Source organism: Glossina fuscipes, unplaced genomic scaffold (genome assembly GCF_014805625.2).
Source record: "Glossina fuscipes isolate IAEA_lab_2018 unplaced genomic scaffold, Yale_Gfus_2 1, whole genome shotgun sequence".
NCBI lineage: Eukaryota > Metazoa > Arthropoda > Insecta > Diptera > Glossinidae > Glossina > Glossina fuscipes.
Window position 1 is genome coordinate 8,990,311 of NW_023998415.1, and position 27,628 is coordinate 9,017,938.

General features: G+C 33.5%; 2 protein-coding genes across 2 annotated transcripts in view; both read left to right on the plus strand.

Annotated features, from left to right (window-relative positions):
- Positions 1 to 27,628, plus strand: part of LOC119632301 (1-phosphatidylinositol 3-phosphate 5-kinase-like) — a 288,939-nt gene that overhangs the window by 39,412 nt on the left and 221,899 nt on the right. The window lies entirely within an intron of this gene.
- Positions 14,129 to 15,421, plus strand: LOC119632297 (odorant receptor 67d-like). Its single transcript, XM_038025135.1, has 4 exons — positions 14,129 to 14,149; positions 14,222 to 14,745; positions 14,823 to 15,012; positions 15,105 to 15,421. The coding sequence occupies exons 1-4, from the start codon at positions 14,129 to 14,131 to the stop codon at positions 15,312 to 15,314; spliced, it is 945 nt and encodes a 314-aa protein (XP_037881063.1). The 3' UTR covers positions 15,315 to 15,421.

Genomic DNA, 27,628 nt, shown 5'->3' on the forward strand with positions numbered 1-27,628 from the left:
TTCTCTAAACATATATAAACAAAACTTTTCCTCAATAGCTCTTCAATGACTTTAACTGTGCAGTTTGTTTATGAACGCTTTGGCTTCCACGAATGCTGCACACACACACACACACAAACGCACACACAAACACACACAGAGAGAGACACGCAGTTGATTTTCCCGCAGTAATGTATCATTTACTTTTAAAATATTGTCTACAAAATAATACGTAAAAGACCAATTTACACATTTCGAATGTACTTTAAACTTTTGTTACAATTTGTAAACGTTGTCTGTCAATCAATGCGGTTTACCGCGCTTTATTGTACATTTTTTTTTTTCTTCTCTATATACCACATTGCATACTATTCGCTCTACTAACATACATATTATGTACTAAGTATTGATTTTATGTGAAGAAAACACTACCCACTTTATTTTTTATTTTATTTTATTTTATTTTTTTTTTGTGCTTCTACTTAAAACAAATGTATTTAATGTTTGCTTTTCATTTGTTTATTTTTTTGCAGGTAAATTTTCAAATTATTGAGTAGCGGTTAATGACATTATTGGATAACGAAGTGAATGGTGAGACGAATGTATAAATGAAAAAAAACAACTTCAAAAAAAAAACTAAGCTGAGTTAATCTAACAAAAGATTCTATGATAAGCTTAATTAAAGAAATTGAATATTATCATAAGGATTCTCTTGCTTAATATCATAGTGCATTGCAGTGTATCTTCGCATGCGATTCGTAACCCGCATTTGTTTGCAGCAGAAAAGAACGCAGCCACAAAGCAGAATTTTTATTACAGACTTAGAACACTTTCTGAAATCAAATCACTCAGTCAGTCAGATAAAGTGTACTTTGGTTGGGTAAAAAATTGAAATAAATGCTGATCTGAATATGATCTATTTTGCCTCGCATAAAATGACGAAAATTCTCTGACGATCAAGAAAAGTTTATTTTCTCCTTCAAACTGGTACCCGATCAATGCATATTATTTATGTTTTTATCAGACGTATGGGAAAGAGTGAACCTATGAATTGTCTGCTTATTCGCTCTTTTTCGACCTAAATCTTTCATATTAGAGTGACTGATTGGAAACTCCTTTATTGCGTATGTGCAACATACACACACGCACACACGAACAGAAAACGGACTTCTTTCTGCATACGTCAGCAGGATTTTTTTTTTTTAGGACTTTTAGAAGCCTTTACGAAATACATGCTGAGAATTTACACATAGCATGGACCGCATTCTAAAAGCTTTTTCAATGGGCTTGCTCTCTTTTTAAAAGGCTTATGTGCTAATTATTTTTATACGTACGGCCGGTGAAGATTTTTTTTCTTTTCGGAAGATGATAAGAGCATTTTGAAGTTTTGAAGAGTGTGAAACTGCGAAGAGGAAATTAAGGAGCGACGGAGGCAGCAAACCGAAATTTTTAGCTGCTGACGTTAAAGTGCACACATAATCATTATTGTTGCTAGTAGTTGCAATTGAGAAGCCAATAAGGATGTGGCATAAAAAAGGGAAGTTACTAAATGCGACTAAGCAAATATATTTTTCATATACTTCTTTCGAGATAGAAATAACCCACTACCTCAAAGTTCATCATTACTTGTCTGATGCGATATGCTTTTTCGAAAGTGAAGCTCTTGAAGTTTTTTAAGCTACATAATAGATAATTGTAGAATTCGAGAAAACTTGCTTTCCCAGTGCGGCTCACTGCGATGATCGCAATTATTTTCATTATGATCAAATGAAAAACTAAACAAGTGTTAAAACATTTAGTCGAACAGCCAACAACTCTTCGCATAATTTTGACGATTGTTCAAGGTTATAAGTCAAAGATCAAAGAATTCCAACGAACAGGCAACCGTGAACTCTTATCCTCAGACGTTTGCAGACGTTCATGTAACGTAGGATGATACAAACGAAAGCAAACGGTCTTTCGTATACTCGAAGTGGACAAAAACGATCTAGAATTCATGCCCAATTATCATTTCTAACTTGATTTAAATTTCGCAAAACATTTATTTTCTTTCATTTCAAAACAAATCTGAGTAAAAGGTGTATAAAGAAAATTCTTTTTTATTGATAAGGTACTAAGATAAATGTTAATTGTTGTGTTTATTTTATGCCCTACACCACTGCATATATAGAGCTATATTAAGCTTGTGCAGTTGTATGCAACGTCCAGTAGGACTTGAGGTAGACCCGCCTTTTATTATTTTGAATCGATGTAAGCTTGTCTGTCCATTTTTCCATTCAATTCTTGTGTTTAGCCTTCGGATCGCCAATTTTGATCATACCCGACGTGTACAAACGTACGCTACTGAAAACGACTCGAATCTGATCAGGTTTGCGAGCACTCCCCATATATCGCCTTAATTTAATAAACCGTTATATGAACACGTGTATTAAGCGAGATGGTGGTGGATTTAGTGGTATGCAACGACAACTACAGTGTTTTCACTTTACTTAATCCAATTATTTCATTAATAGTGCAAGCTTTTCTTTATCTTGTTCTAAATTTGCACGAGTTTTTTTTTTTTTTTCTATTCTCTATAAATTCCTTTCCCTTCTCCATCGCTCGTTCTTTTGTATCACTACTGTTTCCTATTTACTATCGGCATTATAAAATTTTTTCAATCAATCAATATTAACTGTATTTAATGATCGTCTTGTTAATAATATATTCTAGAACGAATAAAAGTAAGGAAGAGCTTCCTTATTATTATTGTTATTATTATTTGTTCTCGTTGCTGATAAATTTTCCTGTAAGAAGTGGTACAAAAGGAGATTAACTTCCATTCACAATGAAAGCGGTTCAAATTTGGACTCATTTCTTGTCCGTTTTTACAGTGCATCGTGAGGATCATTTTTTATTATATTGAAGCCTATGTTAACTTGAAGCCATAAAGTTTTATTATTTATATACCGACATTTTCTTTCTAATACTAAATAATTAGCTAATCTCATTACTTGTTGCAAAAATTAAAAGCTTACATTTTGATACCTGAAAAGATTTGGCCAAACAATACTGCTAAGTTTGCATAAAGTTTTATCTTGAATTCTAGGTCTAAAAATTTCATTTTCTTCTAGAAAAATATGATTTAAAAACATTGGTTTTAATGAATTTTTTTTTTTTTTTTTTTTGTGAACAATAACAACCTGTTTCCTTACTATAGATTTGGTATGGGGGAACGATACCTAGAGTTCAAACATAGACTACGGTTCAATATCCGTCTGCACAACTCGCGGTAAAGGTTTTCATGGGTTAACTGACATTTATTTAAAGGTAACAATAATAAATCTACCTTTGGTTGTTTTATAATGTCATACTCAACACGTCATCCCATAGTTCGTAGGAAGACAATCATAAAGCTATCGCCATCAGTTTGATGAGTGCGTGAGAAATCGGAAAAGTTTGATTTTTTTTTTTTTTTTTTTTGTACAACCAGCCATTTGGGATATTTTTTCCACACGTACATGGACGGTGGCGGTGGGGAAGGATTAAAAAAAAAAAAGATGAGGTGAAGGAAAGGAGTAGTGTTCGTGCACATTGGACTTGAAAATGGATATGTCAGGTACAGCAGGTATCATCACTGCGGGTAAGTTGTTCTAAAGGCGAGCAGCACGTTTAAAAAACAACAATTTGCGTTGGTGTGTTGTACGAAATGTTAAGAAATTTTGGGACACTTTCGTTTGAAAGCTTGCATTATACAAAAATCATTTTGATTCGTATGTCATCCTACGACCTTATTGAGTGCTGTGTTATATAATAAATCTGCTCTTCTTCACTTCTTAGATCGACCCATAAGCTTGTTATCTCTGCTTTTGCGACATGACTTTCAAAGCTTATTATATTATATTATATTATATGCATATTTGTATAAAAGTAAATTGTTTAGCAATACTTTCAGGTGTTTATGATCTGATGTTTTATAATGCTTTGCGTGCTTGATTTATTCTTAATGCATTCTTTCATAAGCAATTAATTGTCTTAAAAATCAAAGAACATGCATAACCAGTTATATAAATAATGGGTTCTTGGTTATTCTAGCTGTTGGTGCAACGAACATAATTCTATATTTTTAAAAAAAAATTCTACAACTTTACAACAGTTATTTGAATGTTGAATAATGAATTTAATAGAGCATCGGTGAGATGTTCATTCGAGCTTGTACGCGTCTAGTAAAGTCTAAGCTTTGCTTTGCTTTGCTTTGCTTTTCTGTGCTCTGCAAGTAAATTTTATTATTAATATTGAATATGTAGAGCACCTCATCTGAACATATATACAGGCATAGACACACAAATGTTTTCAATAAATGCACTTGAAAGACAAGTGCTGCTGCGTTATTATATTTTGAACGGCTTTTCCACCTCGTCAACGAAAATTACCCAAAAAAAAAGAAAACAAGAAAGACATTTCCATGTAACTTAATCCTAGAATTCTCTCTCAGTGCCCAGCCATCGAAGTTGGCGTTAAAATGCTTTCACAAAGCAAAAAAAAAAAAAGAAAAGAAAAACAACGTATAGAGAACGAGATACCAACAACAAATAGAAATCATTTAAAACAATTTTTCAACATATGTATGCAAACTTATTCACTGATCCATTTATTTGAATATTATTGTAGTGCAGTTGTTTGTGCTCATTTTACAAGTGTTCCGAGTTGGAAAAGTTTTTTTTTTTTTTTTTTTGCATATTATATGTCACATAGTGACATTTCACAAACTGCGCATGTGTAAAATGTTTTTATATTTTTATTGTTATTTCCATTTAAGGTGCTATGTTGCTGTAAAATTTTCTAAACACTTTTCCATTATGTCGAAAGGAAGTATCAAATTTCAGATGATGTTTAGTTTGTTTTACGGTTTTTTTTTTTATTTTTTTATTTATTTTTTTCTTTCTTTTTATGAATGAGTTCACTACAGTGCGTTCCTATCCCAGGTTCGGTCAAAAGCAGCAGTGAATTGCATATCTTACCTTTTACAGCGGACTAACTATAAATTAGATCATCAACTCCCCATGTACACATATATGTAGACATGATGACTTAAATAAAATTATTACCACGAGCTAAATACGTTTTACTTGTCTTTATTGATGCGGTTGCATTACTATATATTTCAAAGATAAGTTGTTTCGCTTTCTATTTGGTCTTGCAGAAGTTTTTAATTTCTAACGCATTTTCATCGGACACCGCTTTATTTAATTCACTTTGTTAGACGGCAGATTTACTGGTTTCCCATTATAGGCCTATACATGTAGTGCCGGTGACCTGTCCTGACCGGTAAAAAAGCAGTGCTAACAGTGCTTATCAGTGTAAAATGCCGTAGTGAACGAATCAAGTAACTGCTTGCTTACTAAAGTGGTAGTTGAAGCTCGGATTGTTAAGTTAGTCAATGTGGGTAAATTTTTAGTCGACAATTCGTTCTAACATTTTTTACTATCAGTAATCAATAGTTATTCAATATTATTACGTCTTTCCTCGTTTCAACGGCAAACTATGAAACAAAGCGACTCCTACGAAAAAGGCAAATGCCTGGCAAAATTCATTTATTTCCTTTAGTCAAAGATTTTCACACCTTCACTGATATAAAAAAAAAAAAAAATTTATTTTTACGTCCTACACCGTTAGTGGAACGATCGTATATATGTTTGTGTGTGGACGTATGCAGCACCCAGAGGAACTATCTTTTATTATACTAATCGTTTCTGAAATTTATTCTGAGCTTGTCTGTCCATCTGCCCGTCTTGTTTACTTCTATGTTCAACTTACAAGTCGTAATTTTTGAAATATTTTGATGAAATTCGACACGATGAAGGGCTTTGGCCCAGAGACGAATCCTATTAGAAATGATTCGGATCGGACCAGTATTTCGACCACCTCTCCACCATATCACGCTTTATTTTGAATACAAATACAAATTACCATAAGTGGAGCAGGATATTTATGGATGGGCTGTGGCCCGCTCTAGTGTTTTTACTTGTTTTAATGTGCTGTGAAATTGAACAACTTGATGTGATTTTAGAACTCCTGGCTTTGCATGGATGTATGCTGTGATAAGCATCTTAATTTTTATCTCTAAATTAAGATATACATATTAACTGTGCACTAGAAAGTGCTCTAGCAGTACTGCGGCATATCGTTACTAACGATAAATGACAGAGTCGAGGGAAAAGTTGTTTAATGCGAAATACTGGGAGTATAAGAAAAATTGAATCCTAATGCGCTAGTGGTTGCAAAACTGATAATAAAGAATGTATGCACGTCCCGTATACCGAGATAATACCGCAAATAATTAATATAAACATTTCTTAAGTATTTTCGTCTGGATGATCCCTCCCACTTCATTCGTTCAAGCAATATTTATATTGAGCAAATCGAAGCTTTAATTACATCCGCTTAGCTTTTGGCATTTGCAGAGACCCGGACATAAAGTGAATATATATGGTTCTGGAGGGGAAAGACATGATATTTACTTGTAAAAGAAACGAAAAGTGAGTAAATCCTTTCTTTGGGTTCTTTTGGAGTAACTTATCTTAACGAAAGTTTCACTAACGCATTTTATTTTCTATTAAATAAGTAAACTGGGCTTTCAAGTAAACATTAAGTAAATTTTTAATGCCATAAAGATAATCGAAAATCTCAAATAGCTTTAGAATTTATCTTTCTTTTCTTACACAAAAGGAAAAAAAAAACATTTTCACACGATTAATAAAAGATGAGATAGATATTTACAAGTTTTTCTCGCTTATTTGATATATTATTTGCATACATTTATAATTACTTCCATGTATTGAATGAATTCATATCACCGAAACTGGTTGCGCGTCTGTGTGTGTGCAAAACAGGGAAAAGAAGAAAAATGAAATACATTGTAGTCAAGTAACATCAAATTTGTTTTCTTCTTGAAATGTGCACACACCGTACTAATACACTCATAAATAAATGAAATAAAATCACATCGAAAAAAAGGTGTGTTATGGTATGGTGTGGTCTACCTGTTGTGGTTCGTTATTGATGTTGTTTTGTAAAAATTTTTACGGTAAATGCTGCAGGTAGCGAGATATGACTACATACATATACAAATATATATATATATATATATATATATATATATATATATATATATATTTTGCACGCATTATGCAGGTGCGTAAAGATAACGTCTACCGGCCATATTTTTCTCTTTCAATATTTATTTATCATATTCTGCGTAAGTGCATGTGAACGAGTGCCGTTTGCGGCCCCCTTAGCCAACCACTCTCAATAAAAAAGTTTAAAAAAAAAAAAAAAAAATTAACAAAAATGTTTACAATTTATAACATAAAAAATTTGGGTCAGTAAACTTAAAAAAAAAAAATGAAAATCAATTATTTCAACTCGTATGGATATAAACCGACAGCTAGTGAGAGTTTGATTTGAATAATTATTCTCGAATATAGGACAACAAGTCATGGGACGACAGATACTTCCGTTTCTTTCCATCTAATTCTTACTCTCACTATCTCCTCGTTGTCTATCCCTTTCTATTTACATATATATGCGTATTTCTCTTTCTGTTCATGTGTCTATCGGCCTGCATGCGTTTCCCTAGCCATTGAATGCATGCCGAGAATTTTTCTATTAATGCCCATCTACCATAGGCTGTTCAATGGGAGTTTTTCCACAATATGTTTACCTTATATAAAGCCCCTGTACTTATTACAAAATTCACATAATATTCACTTACTGATGCATGCAATTGAAACATTAAATGTTGACCTAAATTTTTCCTAAAGTTGCATTGCGGTTTTTTTTTTTTATAATATTTATTTATAAATATATAAAAAAAGATTATAGCAATTAATGAGTGAATTTTTAAATAAAAAAAAAATTTCTTTACTTTTGCAAGTTATTCGTAAAGGTCCGTGAGGTATCAAAATACGCATCGGAAGCTCCATAAAGTAGCCTACATAGCTGCATTGCTGGCCTTCAGAGTGAATAACACTGCGATCCGCTTAAAGGTTAAACTCGGCCTCTCCGTTAGCTAAATCGGTTAGTAATTAGCAAAGGACTTACAACGCGTTTTGCGATAATTTTCGATTTGGTTTTAAAGTTTTATATCCATCACATGAGAAGGCGATATGGGCCAAATCCTTTTATCAAATATGTGCCACGTATTGAAATACCCATGAAGTATACATATTCTTGGTCATTGTGAATAAAGGAAAGCATGTCTGCTTGTTCTTCGTTAATACGTCAACATTTTTTGTTTGGAAAAGTAAGAAAAAACCTTTTTGGTCTGGTAGTAGTATGGACGTTTACACGCTTTTCCTCACATCGCCTAACATAATTTTTCGTTTACTTTTGCGATAAATTAACAGAAATTGTTGCCTTTACTTAAGTGAAAGCGGACCTTTCATGCGAGCCCTTCTATGGAAACGGGCCCAGACCGTGAACTCACGTGGTCCAAATTTAGCAAAATTAATTTGCTTGTCAGTGATTGTATTATTTTTTATCTACTTTTGTCAGAAATTGCTGAAAATTGAACTTTGATGTCGTTTAAAGCGGCTTACTTTGCATGAAAGCCATTATATGGTGTAGGGTCAAAAAAATAGGTCTACTTGCTCCAAGGTTAATGAAATAAATTTTTAAGCCAAACTACTATTTTGAACTGACTATTACTACAATGTATTAAAGATTTTGATTTTATTGTCATATCAATGTTTATCTCTTTATCAATTTCCTTTGGAATGGGGCTTGAAACATATATATGAGTGCATTCCAGCGATATGTTTTGCATTTATTTAGTGTGGGCTATGTACTGGTTTTTGTCCAGATATTTTGAAAATTGGAAATTTTCTTTTTGCTTTTCCTATAACAACTAGGAAATCGTCCTAAAAATACTCTGATACGTCGATGTACCAAATACGATATACGGTCATTGCATCACGTGTATGGGACCTATCATCTGTATGTTGCGTGTATTTTTTTTACTTTATATTTTAACTAATCATTTAGACGATGTCATCTGTACACGTTGCAAAGATGGTGGCTATCGAAAAAGAGCGTGTGTCGAATCTTCCAAGCAGATATAATGCAGCAACTTCTTCTCAATTTTTCTGCGAATTGATAGCACTATTAATGAGCTGTTTTATGTCTCAAAAAGAAAGCATTAGCGTTTCTTTCACAAAAGGAATTAAGTACCGTTTAATCTTGTCTACCAAAAAAAAAAGATGGGCTTATTGTTGTTTATCTTCTTTTCACGAACTAATATGAAAAGAGTAACTTGTACCATAACCGCATAATGTTAAGTCAATAGAAAGCATAGAAATAATGAAATTATTAGCAATGTGTATCTAGACCTAGATGCAATGGGCTTTAGAATTTCCTTAGTGCTTCTTTACTTATCACTTACTTAACTAAGGCCATAAAGGCCGTTGCCTTCACTGAATAATAACGATGCCCATGTGAAGAAGAGATTTGAGATTCATCAAATCACAGACTATCAAAAAGGTTCCCAGTATTGTTGGTGAGAATTCCCTGCACCTCTATAATTAAAGTATATATATATGTATATACAGTTTCAAACATAATTATTGCTTCAGAATACCAAGGAAAGTGATTTTATTATCATTTGTTGTCCTCTACTTTTTTGTTTTTTGTTAACTATTTTGAAAGTTATATAAAATATTGATGTAATAAATTTTCAATGTCATATCAAATTCATTAAATGCCAACATTACGTGGGCAGTAAATGTAGCCACTGATTCCTACACTCTCCTAAGTCTGAAAGATAGCAGGTGGTGTTTATGTTTTAACACCAACCACCACGAACCAGCACCAGCCGCACCGCCATCAGTATCACCGCCGGCTTCGGTGTTAGCAACGGCTCTATTTGGTGCACCATCAGCATTGGCTATGCTTTCATATAAGGAAAAGCGTTATTTTCATATTCACCTCAACATGGTCGTCATAGTAAATCCTCACAGTAAGAGTTCCTTAAGTATATACACACAAAAAAAGAAAAAAGCGGTTTCTTATGTGCAAATTTTTGCGTGTAAGCTTTTTTTCTCCTTTTTTTTTTGTTTGTTTGTTTTTTTTTTCTTTCTTTTCTTCGCTTTCTCATATACAGTCGCAATGAATAAAAAATATAAACGTTTAATGTCTCAGTGTAGACGTCAACTTTTTAATGAATGATGTCTAAGTGCGGTAAAGGCGAACGAAGGAAAGAGTCGGAGCATTCAATGTTGCATTTTTATTTATATAATTTGTTAAAGCTACGTACATATGTACGTAAGTGTACCTGTATGCCTGTATGCCTGCCTTAATAAACTATGGCTGTAAACGATTAAAACGGCGTTTGCTTGCATCTACACACTTATGCATCCATTATCTCACTTTTTAATAAAAGTCATAAGAAATTTTTATTTAAAATTCATTTACGTGTAAATAGTTTTTATTTTATTTTATTTTTTTTTTATATTTCTTTTAATTTTAGTTTTAAGTTTAAAAACTGTGACATTTTCCTTTAAAACGGAAGTTATTGTATTTCTTTTCATTGTATATATATATTATATATATATAGATATATATATATTAATCTTATTTATTTTAAGTTTCCTGGAGCTTAAATTTTGTTTGTACTTAAAAAAAAAAAAAAAAAAACAAAAAGAGAAGTAAGACGAATAAAACGGTTTGTGTACAATTAAAGCAATGAATATTAATAACTTTTTACATTTTCAATTAAGCGAAAATTATTGTTCAATTCACAACGGAAATTTTGAAATAGACTAAGCAGTTAAAAACCAAATATGCATGAATGGGTCCGTTCTTTGCCTACATAAATTCCAGTATCGAATATTGAAAGAGGGAGCCGGCTTATGATAATCTGTCTCTAATCGATTTTCTGTAGAAGGCTGTGCTTCCATATAACTCTCTTTAACTTTACAGAGATTCCACTCTATCATTGTCATATATTCGCGAGTGCGTGCAAGTCGCATCCGAAATATATTCTATTACTGATCAATAACTAAAAAAACTACAAATGAAAAAGAATTCACATTGGGCTTTGGCTGACATCGTTTGATATGTACCATTATGTGCGGTCTATAGTATTTAATTACAAGACGAGGTACACGTATCGTCCATATCTTATTTCATCATTTATTAATCCAAACTGGATTTTGTGTTTTTATCGCCATTGAACATATCACGATAGGCCTCACAGGCTGATAGTCTGAAAGCAGTCTCATATTTTGTATAGGAAACAACCAATCCACCCAATATTTTGGACAGGAATGCGTCAAGGAAGTTTTTGGTCACCCCTTCACGAGCTGTGAGCTTAACCAAAGATTCTCTATATAAAAATAAACAAGTAAGGAAATTGTAGCCGGTCGTTATCGAATTTTTTATAGTCATCACCGTTATCCTGAAAAAGACTAAAAAACAAAAAGGGGAAAAGAATTACATTTTTTCATTGAGTGGGCCCGTCCGACTTTTTCCGCTTTCAGATTAGAAGTGGAAATATTTGCATGTGCACGTGAATGTGTTGCACTTTATGAGTAACTGGAAAAAAACACGGCAGGCAAAAGCGTTTAAAGTTTTTGTTGCTTGGACATGTGAGCGTTATAAGGGTGTCCTTTGACCGGTTTGGATAATTGGGTCAAACTCTTTCGCAAACTTGTAAGTGATAGCTTCATTATTGTGAACGAGAGCATGTTTACCACAGATACTATCTTGGTAGACAGGCGGAGAGCCGGACATGCTTAGGTGCACTCCGAGTTTGAAACTGGCCAAAAATTTATATACTTTAGGAGGTTTTTGAAGGCTGCTTCTGCGCGTTATAGAGGTATTGCCAAAAAAAAAAGAAGACAACTTTCGATATCGTAAATAATAAGGTACATGTAGTTAATTTTTGCTATTTTTGTACAGGTATTGCTGCATCGCCCATCGAAATTTTCAGGATTTATCTTCCGTACATTATGGGCAATGAGGTAAAAAGCTTATTTTTATTTTATTTTTTTTTTTTAAACAGAGGTGTTCTCACTCAGTACGTGATATCGTAAACGTGTTGTTCGACCGTTTGGTAATTGGGCTGGCCACGTTTGATAATATTCTGATACTCCTCAAAACAAGACTGAAACTTTTTTGACTCATTCTTATGGGCGCATTATCATCTTGGCATTTGGCAGTGTTTGGCATCGATATGCTAATCAGAGTAAGAGTTTCATCATTGAGGATTCCGAGTTATTCGTCCGCAGTGATTCGGCCGGTGATATAAACGACGGAATCAGCTGCATGCCAGAAGTATAGTACAGGAATATAATTGAACTAAGTGACGTGGTTGAGGAGCACTGATCATTTACGGGACAAAAGAATTGGAAAAGTGAGTTCGCTTTGTGATAAACGCGCGTATATGTCTGTTTGTCTCCGGCAGAAGCAATCCAGGAAATGATTTTCAAGTTGGGTTGAGAACGTCTCCCGATTGCGGGTTATTCTCACGGCCTGTCTCCTTCTAATTACTACTTGACCAGATCGATACTATCCTATTTAGCAGATAATTGGTTCACAAAATTTGAAAATGTCCAAACATGGGTTGGAGATCATTTCGCTTCGAAACCGCAAAGTTTGTACCGAGAGAACATCTGCACGCTATCCGATAATAGGCAAAAAACCATTGCTAATGATGATGCATGTTTTGACTATTAAATAAAACAAAATATTTCGTATTTAATTTTGGTTTTTGTCACAAAATACAGAGAATTTGTTTGTATAATTTTAGTAAAGAGAGCCGATCACTTGACCGTCTACTAGAACTGCTCTCGTTACTTGTTAATTTCATGCGCAAACTCGCTAGACAATTAAAATAAGTCTCGCTTGTTGCCGCAAACGACGACCTTGTTCGGCTTCCCAGTTTTAAGATTCGCCCGTAGTTTACGGGCATTATGAGTAAATTTTTCTGAAGCACTTATTACAGCCAGTTAAGGTACATTTTTCTTCTTCGTACTGCGAAGTCTTAACCATAGTTTCTTTTTCTTGGAAAAGTGCAAGAAAGTTCCGTTATGGAACAAAACTATTAATTAACTTAATACACAAATAATCAAAATTGGATAGAAACCTTTATAGAAATTACGTTCGTATATTGTTTGGCACAGTTTTTATGGAACGCGATCTGTAAACATGACAACAAATACCTAGAAATTTTCTAAAGGCACATTTCTCACAAAGGGCTGACGACTGTGGTTAATCTTGTTAACTAAATATAAAATTTTTATACCCTACATCACTTGTGATACAAGGGTATATCAAATTTTTTGCGAATTTATACAATATGCAGAAGGACTTGGTATAGACCCACCTACTAATCATTTCAACGTTACTTTCTAAATCGATCGAAGCTTGTTTATGCATCTGTCCATCTTGCGTTTTGTCTTCACATCAGTGATCACATTCAGAAGTAATTTTGAGTAAATTTGGCACACCGATGTGTTTCGGACCGATAACAAATATTATTAAAAACAATTTCCAGTTGTTCGACCACTTCCCATATAACGCATTGCTTTGAAAAGCCCTTATATGCATAATTGTGTTAAGCGAATAGTTCGTAATCGTAATTTCTCATTTTGACTTCAATGTGTTGCTATCTATATGTCCATTGCTATGCATATATCATTTGCAAATTGTAAGTAAGACCACAAATATATTTGAAATAACATCCCTAGGTAAAATAATAAATGATTCTTTTCACAATGGTATTAAAAACCATTGTTAATTACAAGAATTAAATCGAAATAATTGTATAGAGATACACTGTGTAATTGTCAATTAAAACGTAATAACACCTTATACAAATAATTGCGTAAAAATTGTTAAAGCCAATAATACCAAGCAATTTGAACAATCAATTGATTCAAGTTCTCTAATCGTGCAAGATGAAACTTTTTTCGGAACGCTATCAGAAAATATTAAACGTTACTGTCACTCTTATGAAGCTTTGTGGTGTCAATATTTTTGCGAAAATTTTCGAATGAATCTGATGACTTGGTTCGTTATTGCAGTAATAGCATCATATTTTACCCTATTTACCTATACTTTATACGAAGGTATTCGACATGATTGGGGTATCGTGTTGAAGATCATTACGATGTCAACTACCGCTAGTCAGGTATTTGCCTGAATTTTCAATTAATGTTTTAATATATGGGTTTTTTTTTTGATCATCTTTTAACACATCCAGGGTCTTATTAAATTGCAAAATATTCTTTGTAATCCTAAAACGTTGCGCAAGTTGGCCGAGGATCTGAAGGAAATATATCTTGAGTATGAACGACACACCACTCAAAAATATCCAAAATATTTGCAACGTTCTTTAGCGTTAATAAAGCGAATTAATTATGCATTGCTCGCCTTCTGTCTTACAGCTCTAAGTACAGTGATCATATTGCCGTTTATCTTTTATTATGTAAAGAATGAAAAGCTATTAGTCGGTCCAATGCAAATACCCGGTATTGATGTTAAGGATGGTTGGGGCTTCAGAATTCATTTTTGCGTACAAGCAGCGATGTTAACAATAGGAACCTATGGCAACTTTGCAGCGGATTCTTTTTGCTTTCTATTACTTTCACATACATCCTTGTTTAAGGATTTACTTTATTGTAAATTTCAGGATTTAGATGAAATTTTGCTACAATACCCACGCAATAGCTTAAAATCAAAGCCGCTTTTACAAGACATTCTAAAATGGCATCAGAAACACGTTTTGTAAGTAATAATATTATGAAAAAGAAATCGAAAAAGTAAAAATTTTATAAGACCAACAATAAGCTTTTCATATTTAGATTTATTGAAACCGCTAGTTCCACTTACTTCTGGGTTATATTGGTGCAAATAAGTACCGCTGTCACAGGTATAGTGACTACTTTGGTATGCCAATTCTTGGGTATTTATCCTAATGCTGTGGGTTACTTAATATATTGCGCTGTACTTTTCTACATCTATTGCGGTATAGGAAATTTGTACGAAAGTGTGGTTAGAAAATGTCATTCATTATATAAGAATGAAAAATTTTGAATAAGATAAAATATATTTTTATTTATTTATTTTTTTTTTCGTCCTTTCAGAACGAGGAAGTCATTGACATAATTTATGACTCATTGTGGTACAATTTGACGATAAACGAGCAAAAGTTAATCTTATTCATGCTGCATAAGTCGCAAACTGTTCAAGGCCTAACTATTGGTAAATTAATACCCTTGTCTTTGAATACCGCTTTAAAGCTGACCAGATCTATGTATACCTTGTCGATGATGTTGTTACAATTTTTGGATTAACTTCAAACCATATGCAAATATACAAATCAAAATTTAAATTTAAAAAACACTTGTAAAGAGATTACTAAGAAAGAACACAGGAAGGATTTTATATTTTTTTGCTGGCTTTGGCTGCAGCCTGAAAATAAAAACAAATCTCTTTTTATAATGATTGTCTATAGACTCTAGATGGATAGATTAAGAATTTGTTTTCTTAAATTATTTTATTTCATGCAGTTGTGTCGTGCTTTCAGGCTTAACAATATAAGTTTCTAACGCTTAATCGTCACAAAAAGAAAAAAAAGAAAGAAAAAAAAAACTCGCACTTTTAATGTTAATAAATATGAACAACCTTAAACATTGATATGCCAGCGATTTATTAAAATCATATTTAAATTGAATTTTTAATAGAAAAGCTAAGGAAAAAAAATAAATTGTGTTTTTTCGAAAAATTACGTATTTTATCCTTTAAAGTCTACAAAGCTATTGAAGTGAAATCGCGTTGTTTTCAATTATCATAAAATTTGATATGAGTTCTTCAGAGAAGCTAAACTACGAATTTTCGAAAATTATGTTTTTTATTTTTTTTTTTCCAAAATTGCCGATGGAGCTATTAGTCGAGGTAAATAAGGCCTTCTATAGATATTGCCGTTTATTGACTGCAGCGCGTCATCATGTCATTCATAATAGCGAAAACCGAAAAATGTCGTTTTTGGCATTTTTCCAAGTGGGCGTTAAAATTGTAATAAATTTAACGGGTAAAGAAAAGATTAAATTTCACATTTTTTCTCGAAAGTAGGTGGTCGAGGCTGAAAGACAACAACAACAACAACAACAACAACAACAACAACAACAACAACAACAATAATAATTTCAACTATTTCACTGCGATACACAACATCGCAATCAACTAGCCAGCTAGCCATCCAGCCAGCTAGTCAGCCAGCCAGTCAGCCAGCCAGTCACTACCACCACCATTGGCGATAAGTTTTAATAAATAGAAAAAAATAAAATTGAAACACATTAAAGTAAAGTAAAGAAAATGTTAATAACACAGACGTACATCGAGTAGTAGTAAAATAGTTAACTACTGTCTTGAAATTTGCGTGCTTTGCACTCTGGACCAATAGCAACAACAATAACACAACAACAATAATAAGATTATGAACATACAAATACACACGTATTAATACCGTAAACATGCGAATTAGTTTTTAGAGTATGTGAAGTGAGTTTTAACATTTAAATTTAACAACAAGTGAATGTTTACTGTGAATGTTTGCTGTTACCGTCACCGTCACCGTCACCGTCACCCCGCCGCCTATTTGTCCCAGACACCCGCTTATGTATCCAAAAGGTTCCACTTTTCTTTCTTCGATGTCTTTTATTTTATTGATTTGTTTTTCTAGAGATTGTTTGTTATATATGTATATACATTTTTTTTTTTTTTTTTTTTTCTTTCTTTTTCTTAATGTCACTTTCTGGGCCGCTAAACACTACTAGCACTACCAGAGTGAGAGCATTGAACGTCATTGGAAAATGTATGTTGCCATAAATTAACATAAATGTACACTTAAATGCACACAATTTAGCTTATATTAAGACATTTCTATTCATGTGTATATGTATGCATGCATGCATGCATGCGTGCCTATCTATGTGTGCGTGCGTATCAGTTTGACCGACCGGGGTTCATTGGTACGCGGTGTTCTTTATATACCTCAAACTTATTGTTTATTATTGTTTCCGACTTGTGTTCAAGCAAATATCAAATTGATCTTCACTTTCAGATTGTTCTCGTTTGCTCTGGACCCGGGTAGCGGGACAGGGACAATAGACCATTATATTCACTATATTCAACGTATGATCGTAATTAGTTAACTGGGTATAAGTATTTTCATTAACCCAATCGTTCATTTTGATGCCGTTAATTTATTCGTGTACTCGTCATCACGAATCGATACAAAAACTTCCAAATTTCAGTAAAATGTCGTGCAAATCTCATATAATAATATATTTTCGATGTAAGATACCAGTGAGCCTAAATTAAAATCTTTGATAACTGAACGGAGTGACGTCCCGTATAATTTATTTGCCTACAATTAAGCAAATCGGAAGTAGTCCTTGACTGTGGTAAGAATATGGATGAGGTGGACCAGAAACAGAGAAATTCTTTCTCATCTTATTTTGTGCTTGATGTGTTCCTATATGTTATACGAACCCTTTAATAATAATAATAGTTTATCTAGTAAGAATGAAACCTTACTCGCTTGATTATAATTCAATGGAGAACAGTTACAAATTGTCTGGGTCTCCTGAGACTTTTTCCAGAATGTTTGTAATTAATTTTTCCAGCATTTGGCTGGCGTTTAAAGAAAGGTCATTCCCACCGCTATAATCCGTGTAGAAGTACTTGCCGCAGCCAATGGGATCGTCTTTAAAATAATCTTTTAGTCGATCACAGGAAGTTGTTCTAGATTAATCCCGTCTACTTACTGAATATTACGGTTTTCCTTGCCGATTGCGAAGGTGTTTGTTCGTCCGTCCAGTTTCAAAATTAAGTGGACGGACATGAGCTGAGTTCGTTAGTGTGTTCGTTTAATTTACGCGAGTTGTGCCCGATCGAACAATAGACGATTATCATATGTGCGGACGGATAGACAGAACGATTGGCTGAAATGCGTAAATTCCGTTCAGTGGAAAATACGGTTCTTCCCCTCTTTGAATGTGACTGCAGAAAGTATGTGCTTGATTTATGATCGTTTTTGACCGCATATATCATTATTATTATTATTCTTATTATTATACATTTAGCCAGAGAATAAATTCTAGGGCTAAAGTCTTAAAGCACTAGCATCTAAGGCTTTCGGCTTTATTAAAAACTCTACCGCACTTGAGATTTGAACGCATTGACCATTGAGTTGCTAGTCGAGACTATTGCCTACTCGGCCACTCAGGCGGATTGACCGCATATACAGTTAAGCCATTGGCCACCTAAAGAGAAATCATCTTCAATTTAACGTATGCCAAACAAAAAAAAAAATTGTGCCCGGGATACGTAACATATCAGTCAATAAGTCTTCCGTTTGACACGTACGAAGAAGAAGAGCCCAAGGCCATATCAAAAGCATATCAGAAACTCTCCGAGTATTGAGAAAAGCGCTGGCATAAGTATTTTGCGAGGAAAGTAAAACATCGCTTTTTTTTCGGACACACTTCCTAAATGGCGTGAGTGTTGACAGAGTCATATGATACCTGAATAGTACCAGCCATTAAGCGAAACGTACCATTTTGCATGAACAGCATCCTTTCCCAGTGTGTGCCGCGTCTTGATGATTCAGAGGCGATAGAAGGATATGCAACAATGAATGAAATATGGATTCATCTCTACTTGACAGGATGAAATCGTCTGTCGAGACTGTGTCGAGACAGCAACCAGCGAAAGTTGTTCAAAGCGATCGAAACAGTAATGTCATTCAAACAATGACATTGTTTTTGTGAAGTGCAAGCTAAAGTCATGAAATGTCATAAAGTTTTGACACGTACCGTTTGAAGGTTAGCACTATTCACAAATTATATGAGTCTGTCAGCAGTGTTGTTATGTATACCTTAGACGGGGGACTTATTGAGTCCTATGTTATTTACCTTGGGTGGCAAGTACTTAACGGCCATCCAAAGACGTATATAGTCTTGTTTTTGTCTTCATTATTCATTCTTAAAATGAGAAAAGTCTTCAATATAAGTTTTCGTTGGTTTTTTGCTTCTATAATCATTAGATTGAGTCTATTTGTTGTTTTTTTATTTTCTTTTTTTTATTTGTTGTTGTTTAATTATAGAAAACATTCCGTAATTCAGTTGTCATGACTATACATTAGCAGTTCAATGATCTAAATTATTTATTGCATAGGGCTGGCAGTTTTTCTGAACTACATATCGTGTTCAATGATAAACTTTTAGTCACAAATCTATATAAAACGTGACTTAAATGTAAATTTTAAATTAAAGTAAAAATTAAATTCTTCAATGTATTTTTCATATGAACACCAGAAATCTATTTAATGCAATAAAGTGCAGCTTGTGCTTGGTCTTCGAATTAGAAAAGCGCGAAAAGCTTTTAATAATTATAATCCCTACGCATAGTAATTAAGATCAATTTGAACAAATATTCACAAACTTGTGTTTGATTTTTTGTTTAATTAATTTTTTTTTTTTTGTTTAATTAATTACTTGGATAATTTACAATCAATGCAAAGGTAAATGTTTTTGCAAGGCAAGCAAAACAGCAGAGGTTATTTTCATTTTTATTGTAGGGTATAGTCAAGTGATCGAAAACCATAAGTTCCCATCCACCGATCACATCGAGGAATATCTTCGGTTTAAAAAGGGGCAATAAAGCAACAAGGCATTTGAAAACTCCGTTATCATCCGCATATTATGTCGCCTACGGCAGAATTTCCGACTTCTGGCATCTTTAGAGATGTTGCTCTTTCACATTTTCTTTCTATCATCACTAACATGACTATCGTTAATGTCTTTCTGACTTTCATCACAGCTTACAACAACAAAGTTATTCGTACAACTTGTGTTCATAGATCTTGAACGAGCAAATGTCGTTGCTGTAGCGTTACTATAAGAAGAACTAGCTTGCTTGCGTTGTTTTTGTCGAGTCGTCGACGAAAACTGCCAGTCCATTGCTTTATTGGAGCTTTCCGAAGGAAGCTGGCTGAAAACTCTGAATTATTCATATTTTATTCTTATTGCCATGAACTAAACTAAACTAAGCTAAACTAAACAGGTATGTGACAATTTTTCGGAAATGTCTTTTGAATTTTAATAAATTTTCATGTCAGAATGAAAAAGTTTAATTTGGCAAAGCACAGCCCAATCACGACGTCTTCATGAAGAACTATTAAAACGTGTTTTTTTTTTTTTTCTCTTTAACAAATTTGATAAATTTAAAAGATTTCTTCGTACTGTCATTAATATTAAAATATATGATAAGACAACTGAATAGAAATGTTAAAAAAAAAGTTCGTCTTTTTTTATTGCATTTTTCATCGGAATGAAATGATTTTGAAAATAGTTGTAATTGATTACTTGAGTGCCTGGCTAACTTATAATACTAGACTTATTGAAAACAAGAAAGAAGATATATTCGTTTTAGGCCGCTCCAGACTTACACCTATTCGTAATTATCTGATAGCAAAGTAGAGCGAAGCTTCGGTATACATTGCATTGAATATATTAGACTATTCGCTTACCTAGTTTTTTAGCCAGTTAACTGCATACGACAAATGTATAGTCGGTAATCCGTCCGTACGTCTTTACCGGATTTCCTCATCCAATCTTATCATTATTGAATTATAATATGAAAATATTTTTGTTACTCTGCCAAGCCATTTCATTATGTATACTATGTGCGTGACAAGTATACGCCTATATCGCTGAAGAGGTGGACACAGGTAATTAGTTAATGGTTCTTTGACTATTCTACATCGATTTAGCGGATCGGGTAAATTGCCATAGAATTTTTCGTGACCCAAAATTTAAATCTCAACTTAAATGTTTTGTAACGCGGTCTTTTGAACGTGACATTATGAATTATTTAAGACAATAAGAAGGAACGGCAACATAATCTCTTAAAGACTTAAAACAAAAGTTTTACAATTTCCGAGTTACAATTTAAGAAAAGTTCCCTCTTTGTCGCAGACGGATAGAAGCAGTTTTGTGAAACCAAATTTATTCTGCTGGTCATAGTCTTGAGGGCGTAAGCGTGATTTGACTGGATGGACGGCATGGCATTCTTTCCAGTAGGCGAATACACTAACCACTGGCTAATAGTTTGTTAGCTTAGTATAGATTCGAGTCGCATCTTAATCACAATCATGACTACACTCTCTCGTTGATCTACACAAACGATTTACTAATAAATATTATCGGAGTTTGTCTGTGCAAACGTCATAATAAAATGTCATTGTGTTTGCAAAGGCAGCTGCTCTTCTTTTTTTATACCCCACGAGACTCATGGTACAAGGGTATATTAAGTTTGTGCGAATGTGTGCCCGAACACCCAAGAGAGGCTTGAGATAGGCCCACCTTCTATTATACCGATCGATTCAGAATGATTTTCTAAGTTTGTCTGTCCATGTGTCTGCCTTGTTTTCTTGCGTTCAACCTATAGGCCGCAATTTTTGACAAGTTTTGATGAAATCTGAAAAGTCGACATTTGGATAATGGGTGGTGTAGGATATTGAATAGTGGCCCGTATTCCGTTGCGGTATTTGTGCTTGTTTTCATTTAAATAATACTTGAATTACAATATATTATGGGATGATATCATTGTAACACTCGGTGTAATTAAGCGCTTTTTGCAGTTTGTTGCCTCGTTTCGTTGTCTACTGTATACCATTGTGGAAGCACATGTCATTTCTCAGGATTACATGTAAAGAAATTTTTTGAATTATTTTCTATAAATTCGTCCATTATTTCTACGTGGCCTAGCAAATGCCAATTTAAAACAATTTTCACATTAATGGTTTAATAAAAGTCTCGCAATCACAAGATGAATAAATAATTCATGTACTGTTTCATTTAGCGAATGAAATTCGAAAAACGAAGGAAGACACATATATGTTCTGTAACATTATATAGAGTCATCAACTAAGGGTTTTTTTAGTTTCTGTAATAAAAACTAAGCTGTGATAGATATCAACATGAAGTCATTTTTACTAAAAAAATAACTTCATGTAAACAATCGTCTCTGGACTTTTGCCGAAAACTAATTCTTGAACACTAAATTTTTGCAGCTTTTCCGCATAAACCTATTCACATATTTCATCTATAAAAGGAATAATCTTGGTGAGTAAGATCATTGAGAGAGTTCGTGGTTTACTGGAGTGAGCCAATGATTATTAAACATCACTCTAAAGTAAAAAGTCCAATAGAGTTATGTCGCCTGATCTTGTGGCGTTGTTTGAATTTTTCACCCTATAAAGAGATTTTTTCACGGAATGTATAGCATATTGCATCAATTTGCTAAAGCCACAAATCGTCCAAGATGAAATCTAATAATTTTTCCTGCAAAAAATCAGTTAACACATTTCTCTGGCATTTTGCGTTGAGAATGTCATCCCACAAATCTACATCTTCAACCCCAAAAAATGTACTTCTGCATACGGAAAAGTTTTTCAAGAACATCGTAAATGTTTTCTTTACAATAACACTTATTTACAAAGTCATTTAATTAAATATGAATGCGGGATGACGGCACTTGCACGAAACGTAACCGTGTTGTTTGTTTGTTGTTTTCATAATAAATTGTAATAATTTTTGTCAACTGTACGACTATGTAGGCGATGTATTCCATAAACAGCATATTGGAAAAAAGAATTTGATTCATATCTAGATTATTAAAGAATTAGAATTTTTTTTTATTTACATTTACTTCTCGACAACACAAGATGGATGGGATTCTATACTAAAACTGGATCTGAAATAAAAATAAAAAAAATAATGCAAATAATTGTTTTTTTTTTTTCTATTTCAACTCAACCGAATTTATTCTGATAATATTTTTTCCATTTAAAAGTAACTCTTTTTATATTTTGCTGACTTCTATACCTTTTTACGAGGCATACGAATTCGCGCTGAGCGGTGGGTATACAAAGGTGAAATGACATATGACATAATATGTCATAACTCATAATAATAATTTCTTTCTTATTCCAAAGAAAAGAACAAAGACTTGGAATATTTGTTAGAACGCTTCCATAATTGCGATATACTTAGCATTTGTAAAATTATACGTAAAGAACTTTAATATCATCATTTTGAAGATTCTAATGCATGAGCCATCGAAAGTCGACGTTTGTTGAATATGCCACCGCGACGCATAATCGGATTGACCACTTTTCTATCCGTATCCGTGTATGGGTAGGTTGGCTTCATTTGCACTAACCATACACTAGGGCCATGGTTTCAGTTTCCATCCAGTCCTTTGGGCCTATATGGCTTAATATGACGTGATCGAGGTTTTATTGTTAATTATAGCAAAAGTGACGAAATCGTCAATATGTTTTTCTTCAGTGCGTCGCACTTCCATTGTCCGCTTAACTCAGTTATCGTTTTCTAGTCCTTTCACAACTATTTAATTTTTCTCTGCAGAGAATTTCGATGCGGAGTTATTTGAAGGTCAGGTGATCTTCAGCCTGTCTTTCTATCCCCTACCTGGTCAGAATAGTTGGTAGAGGTGACTTCAGTAAAAATGGTAATCGCTGAGCATAATGTTCCGTTTGAGTGCGAAGACCAATTTGCTTATGTTTTGGTTGATGACTGACCGCAACTGGAATATCTTCCAGAGAGAGATCGGCTTAATGAAGTTTCCGCTTGAGAATATTTATTCAATTTATCTTGAAATTTTCTCACGATCTTCTTCCTTATTCGTGTTGCTGAAGTTTTGTTTACATGAAGTAGACAGTTATGGGATTTGTCTTCAGATTATCTCTGTTGTTATCTCATTCCATATATTCCTGACTTTTTATTGTTATAGTTAGCGTATTGCATGTCTTGTATATGGAGAAACGATGTTCCGGTATTGTGGGGAAATTTTTTAATCAAAGCCAGCTTGGAAAGGATTCGTAATATGTTTGTTGTCGATTATATATTATATGATAATAAAGATATCACTGATCATGATAACGGAAATCGGTATACATCCTGTAGGAGGTGGTTTGTGATTAGATACTTGCTCGTTGGCGTAAGTTTTAAAACAAGGTAAGCGTTTTTGCATTAAGCTTGTCATACAAAGCTTGTCATAAAGATCGTAAGGCGTGACTTTTGAATATTTCTGATAGTTTGTGGCTTTATATGTTCTATTCGGATGATTTTGTTTTATTGCTAAGAAAAGTTTTCTGGGCAAGAGGTATATGGCTTCGAGGTACCTTAAGTGAAGCCTTCTGTTTGCTGTGACAATTTTCATATGTGATATCAGTGAGATATTTTTATTATTAAATCCAAATGTTTGAAGTATGGTTTGCCAGGAGCAAATGTTCAATTGGACGATATTGAAATAGATATGACGTTTATTGTTAGCTGCTGCTATTTAGATTCCAATCGTTTTGCTTATACTTTAGATGCCTGTACATACTTTGAAAACCTTATGGTCCTTATTTATATTGTGCAATTTATTCGCAGGCACTGAGATGGATGAATGAATGGAGTTTACTCTTGGTTCTGCTTATTTGTACGCAAAATGTCTCTCTACATTTTTGTATCTACCAGGGATTTTATCAAACATTGCCGCCATAGTTTGTTAGAGAGCTTATTACAAGTTTGGTGCTTATGCTGTAAGTCTCGAATTTTGAATATAATAACCTGTCTACTAGGAGTCGAAGGAAATATTACTGGACAGAGAACGTGGTTAGAATTAAAATTGAGGGTAATTTGACATAAAAATTAAGTGGACAAAATTTGAAACACGGGTCTAGAGGTTTCACGACCCTATTTCACACAAAATTTCTTATGGACAGTACTCGCTTCAAAGGAAGATATAATATTGAATACTCTATGATATAAATTGGTCCTTGGTGGCAATGCAGCAGAAAAATTTACCGCACTGAATTTAGATCGCATAGGCCTAGATTTGCTACCCCACCACTACATATAGGGATTCATGTGAAAAAGCAAGCCTTTCTATGAACGCTAGTTGTTGCATTGACCATTCTCCAATGGGTAACGTATGACTTCATATCAAAATAATCTATAAGTTTTATCGCGTTATTAAGAAAATGAATGAATGAATGACTACATTAGGCGCATTCGTGTAGGGTATGTAAGTATCGGCCTTGCTCGATTATGTTCTTACTTCTTCGGTTATAGAAGAACGTTATCATTTGAATGTCTTTTCCAGTTTCTGAAATAGAGAACATTTACAGATCATCTCTTCTTAGTTTCTTTGTTTCGCTAAGGGGTGTTGCAAATTTGAGCAGTTTAAGTAAACATTTTGCGAATTATGCGAATTTATATTTGAAGAGCATTAGAAATAATATCAGCGATCTCTCTAATAGTCGTATTTTTCGATTATCGAACACACTTTGTTTAATATGTATACATATATAGATATATATATTTATTTATTTTTTTTCATTTTTGCATTAGTAAAATATGTATCTACCAAAGACCACATACTTCGCATCATATATGACAGTTTCTAAACCGTTTGGGAAACATTTGCACCTTTCACACTTCGTGGTTGCGACAGAATGTTCGTATCAAAAACTCTTACACATGCGTATAATTTACGCAAAATTTGACAAAAAAAAAAAAAAAAAAAAAATATCTGCTAATTCTTAATTATTTGCTCGTTCGCCTAAAAGTCCTCGAAACTAGGTGCATTAGCGCCTATATTAGTGATAGCGCAATCAACACAAACATGCCTCAACGCCATACGAAAATTCTTCTTGCTTTCTGAGTATTTCGTCACGTACATGCTGTGTTATAATTTTAAGACGTTCTCGATCATTTTAAAATCAATGAGTGCTTCCAAACACACACACACACACACACACACATTTCTGTATTGTTTTGTTTTATAATACTAAGTTTGTAGGACTGCCAAAGGGGTCGTGTGCATCTCCAAGCGCACGCAATAGAGGTTAGTTTTTGCATAGCACGTTGTTCGTATGTCCAGCGATCTTATAAATTTTCAATTAAAAAGATCCTTCAATAATATTCACATCTATGAGGTAAATACACAATCATTTAAGCTGTAGAAGGTATTATTCACTCACTCACAAATAATAAAAGAAATAGACAGACATTCGACATGAAAAGTTTTTTAGCTTAAGCCAAAATGAATATTTGTTGTTGTCGTTGTTTTTTTTTTTTTTTCTAGTTTTTTTTCATACAATTTTTCTTTTAGATGTAAATATTTTTATGATTCATGCTTTTATTGCTCTGTTGTTAGCTCTAAGTTCATTGCCTTTGTTTATCTCTTTTGTATATGGCGCATAGGCAGGCAAGTGTGCCGGTATGAAATTAGGGGTTAGAAACTCAAAATAAATTATTCAAATTAAAGCCCCTTTAGCGTTGTAACCTAAACATTAACCAGGCGCATGCAATATGTCAATTAAGTTAACACATTTAAACTTGACTAACATTGACATTCAAATTACTATTCGGCAGCCCACAAGATATTTGGACTTTGTATTATAAAACTTACACTTAACTCGCATTAGCTACACAACAATGTCAACATTTCGAGCTTACTCTTCGAACTTGAAAATTTTATTTCTTTTATTAATTATTATATATTGTAATTCATTTATTTTATAAAGTTTCTAAAGCTAAATGAATGAATGTAACGATTACGACTATGCATGCGCGCCGTAGGATCTTTAGCACGCATTAGCATTTAACTCGAGACAGTGGTCTTGTACGGTCTCGAACTCCAAGTCTATGATTTTCAATCGCATTTTATCTTCTAAGTAAACCAAGCGAAATTGTTGAATTTTTAATTAACTAAAGATAACTTTGTGAATTCTGTTGCATGTTAATTGACTATTAACGAGCACAAGATGTCGTATTCATTTGTTTTCAAAACTTCGGACAAATACAAAATAAATAATTATTTTAAAAATTAAGATTAAAATAGCACTGTTACGTCTAAACGAATAGCGATTTAGCTCTAATCGATTGTTTCTGAGCAATTATAGTATAAAATAATGGATAGCAAATTTTATTCTTTCGATAGTCGCTCTCTTTTCTTACGATGTTATTTTCCGCATTTCGAAAAGTAGATGAAATGAAATATAAAAGATTATATGTAGGAAGTCAAAGGGTTCACTTGTTCGCTTCGGTGAAAATCAATAATTACAGTCGGTCAAGCGAAAAGACTTACAAAATCTTCTGGTATAGCGTATAGGCTAGTGGAGCGACCTACTTACGCTCTCCGGCTTCTACAAGGATCATAACTCCGTCAGATATCATTTGGCAAATAAAGATAGTTCTGATACCGATCCAGATTGGCAGATTCTGTCAAGAGAAAAGTGAAAGGTATCCTTATATTCTAGGCGAATGTGCGGCCATCTGCAGCCTTAGACGCTGGGTGTTTAGCGGACATGCGCTAATGCCAGACACAGCACGATAGTTTGAACCAAAGAAGATGGCATAATTTATGAGAATCCTAAAGCTAGAGTACTAGAGAGAGGAGAATGGGTAAAGACAATAAATCTCTCAGCTCGCGTTACCCACATAACAATTCAATTCCATTACAATTCTTGTACTCATATCGCGAAAACAAATTTTTAATCGCCTTCTTTTAGGACAATTGTTCTTCC

Bases quoted from the DNA above. Each gene is read 5' to 3' on its own strand.
- LOC119632297 (XM_038025135.1), top strand. From the start codon at position 14,129: ATGTCAACTACCGCTAGTCAG. The intron at 14,150-14,221 runs GTATTTGCCTGA...TAACACATCCAG, and splicing joins TGTCAACTACCGCTAGTCAG to GGTCTTATTAAATTGCAAAA. The intron at 14,746-14,822 runs GTAAGTAATAAT...TTTCATATTTAG, and splicing joins TGGCATCAGAAACACGTTTT to ATTTATTGAAACCGCTAGTT.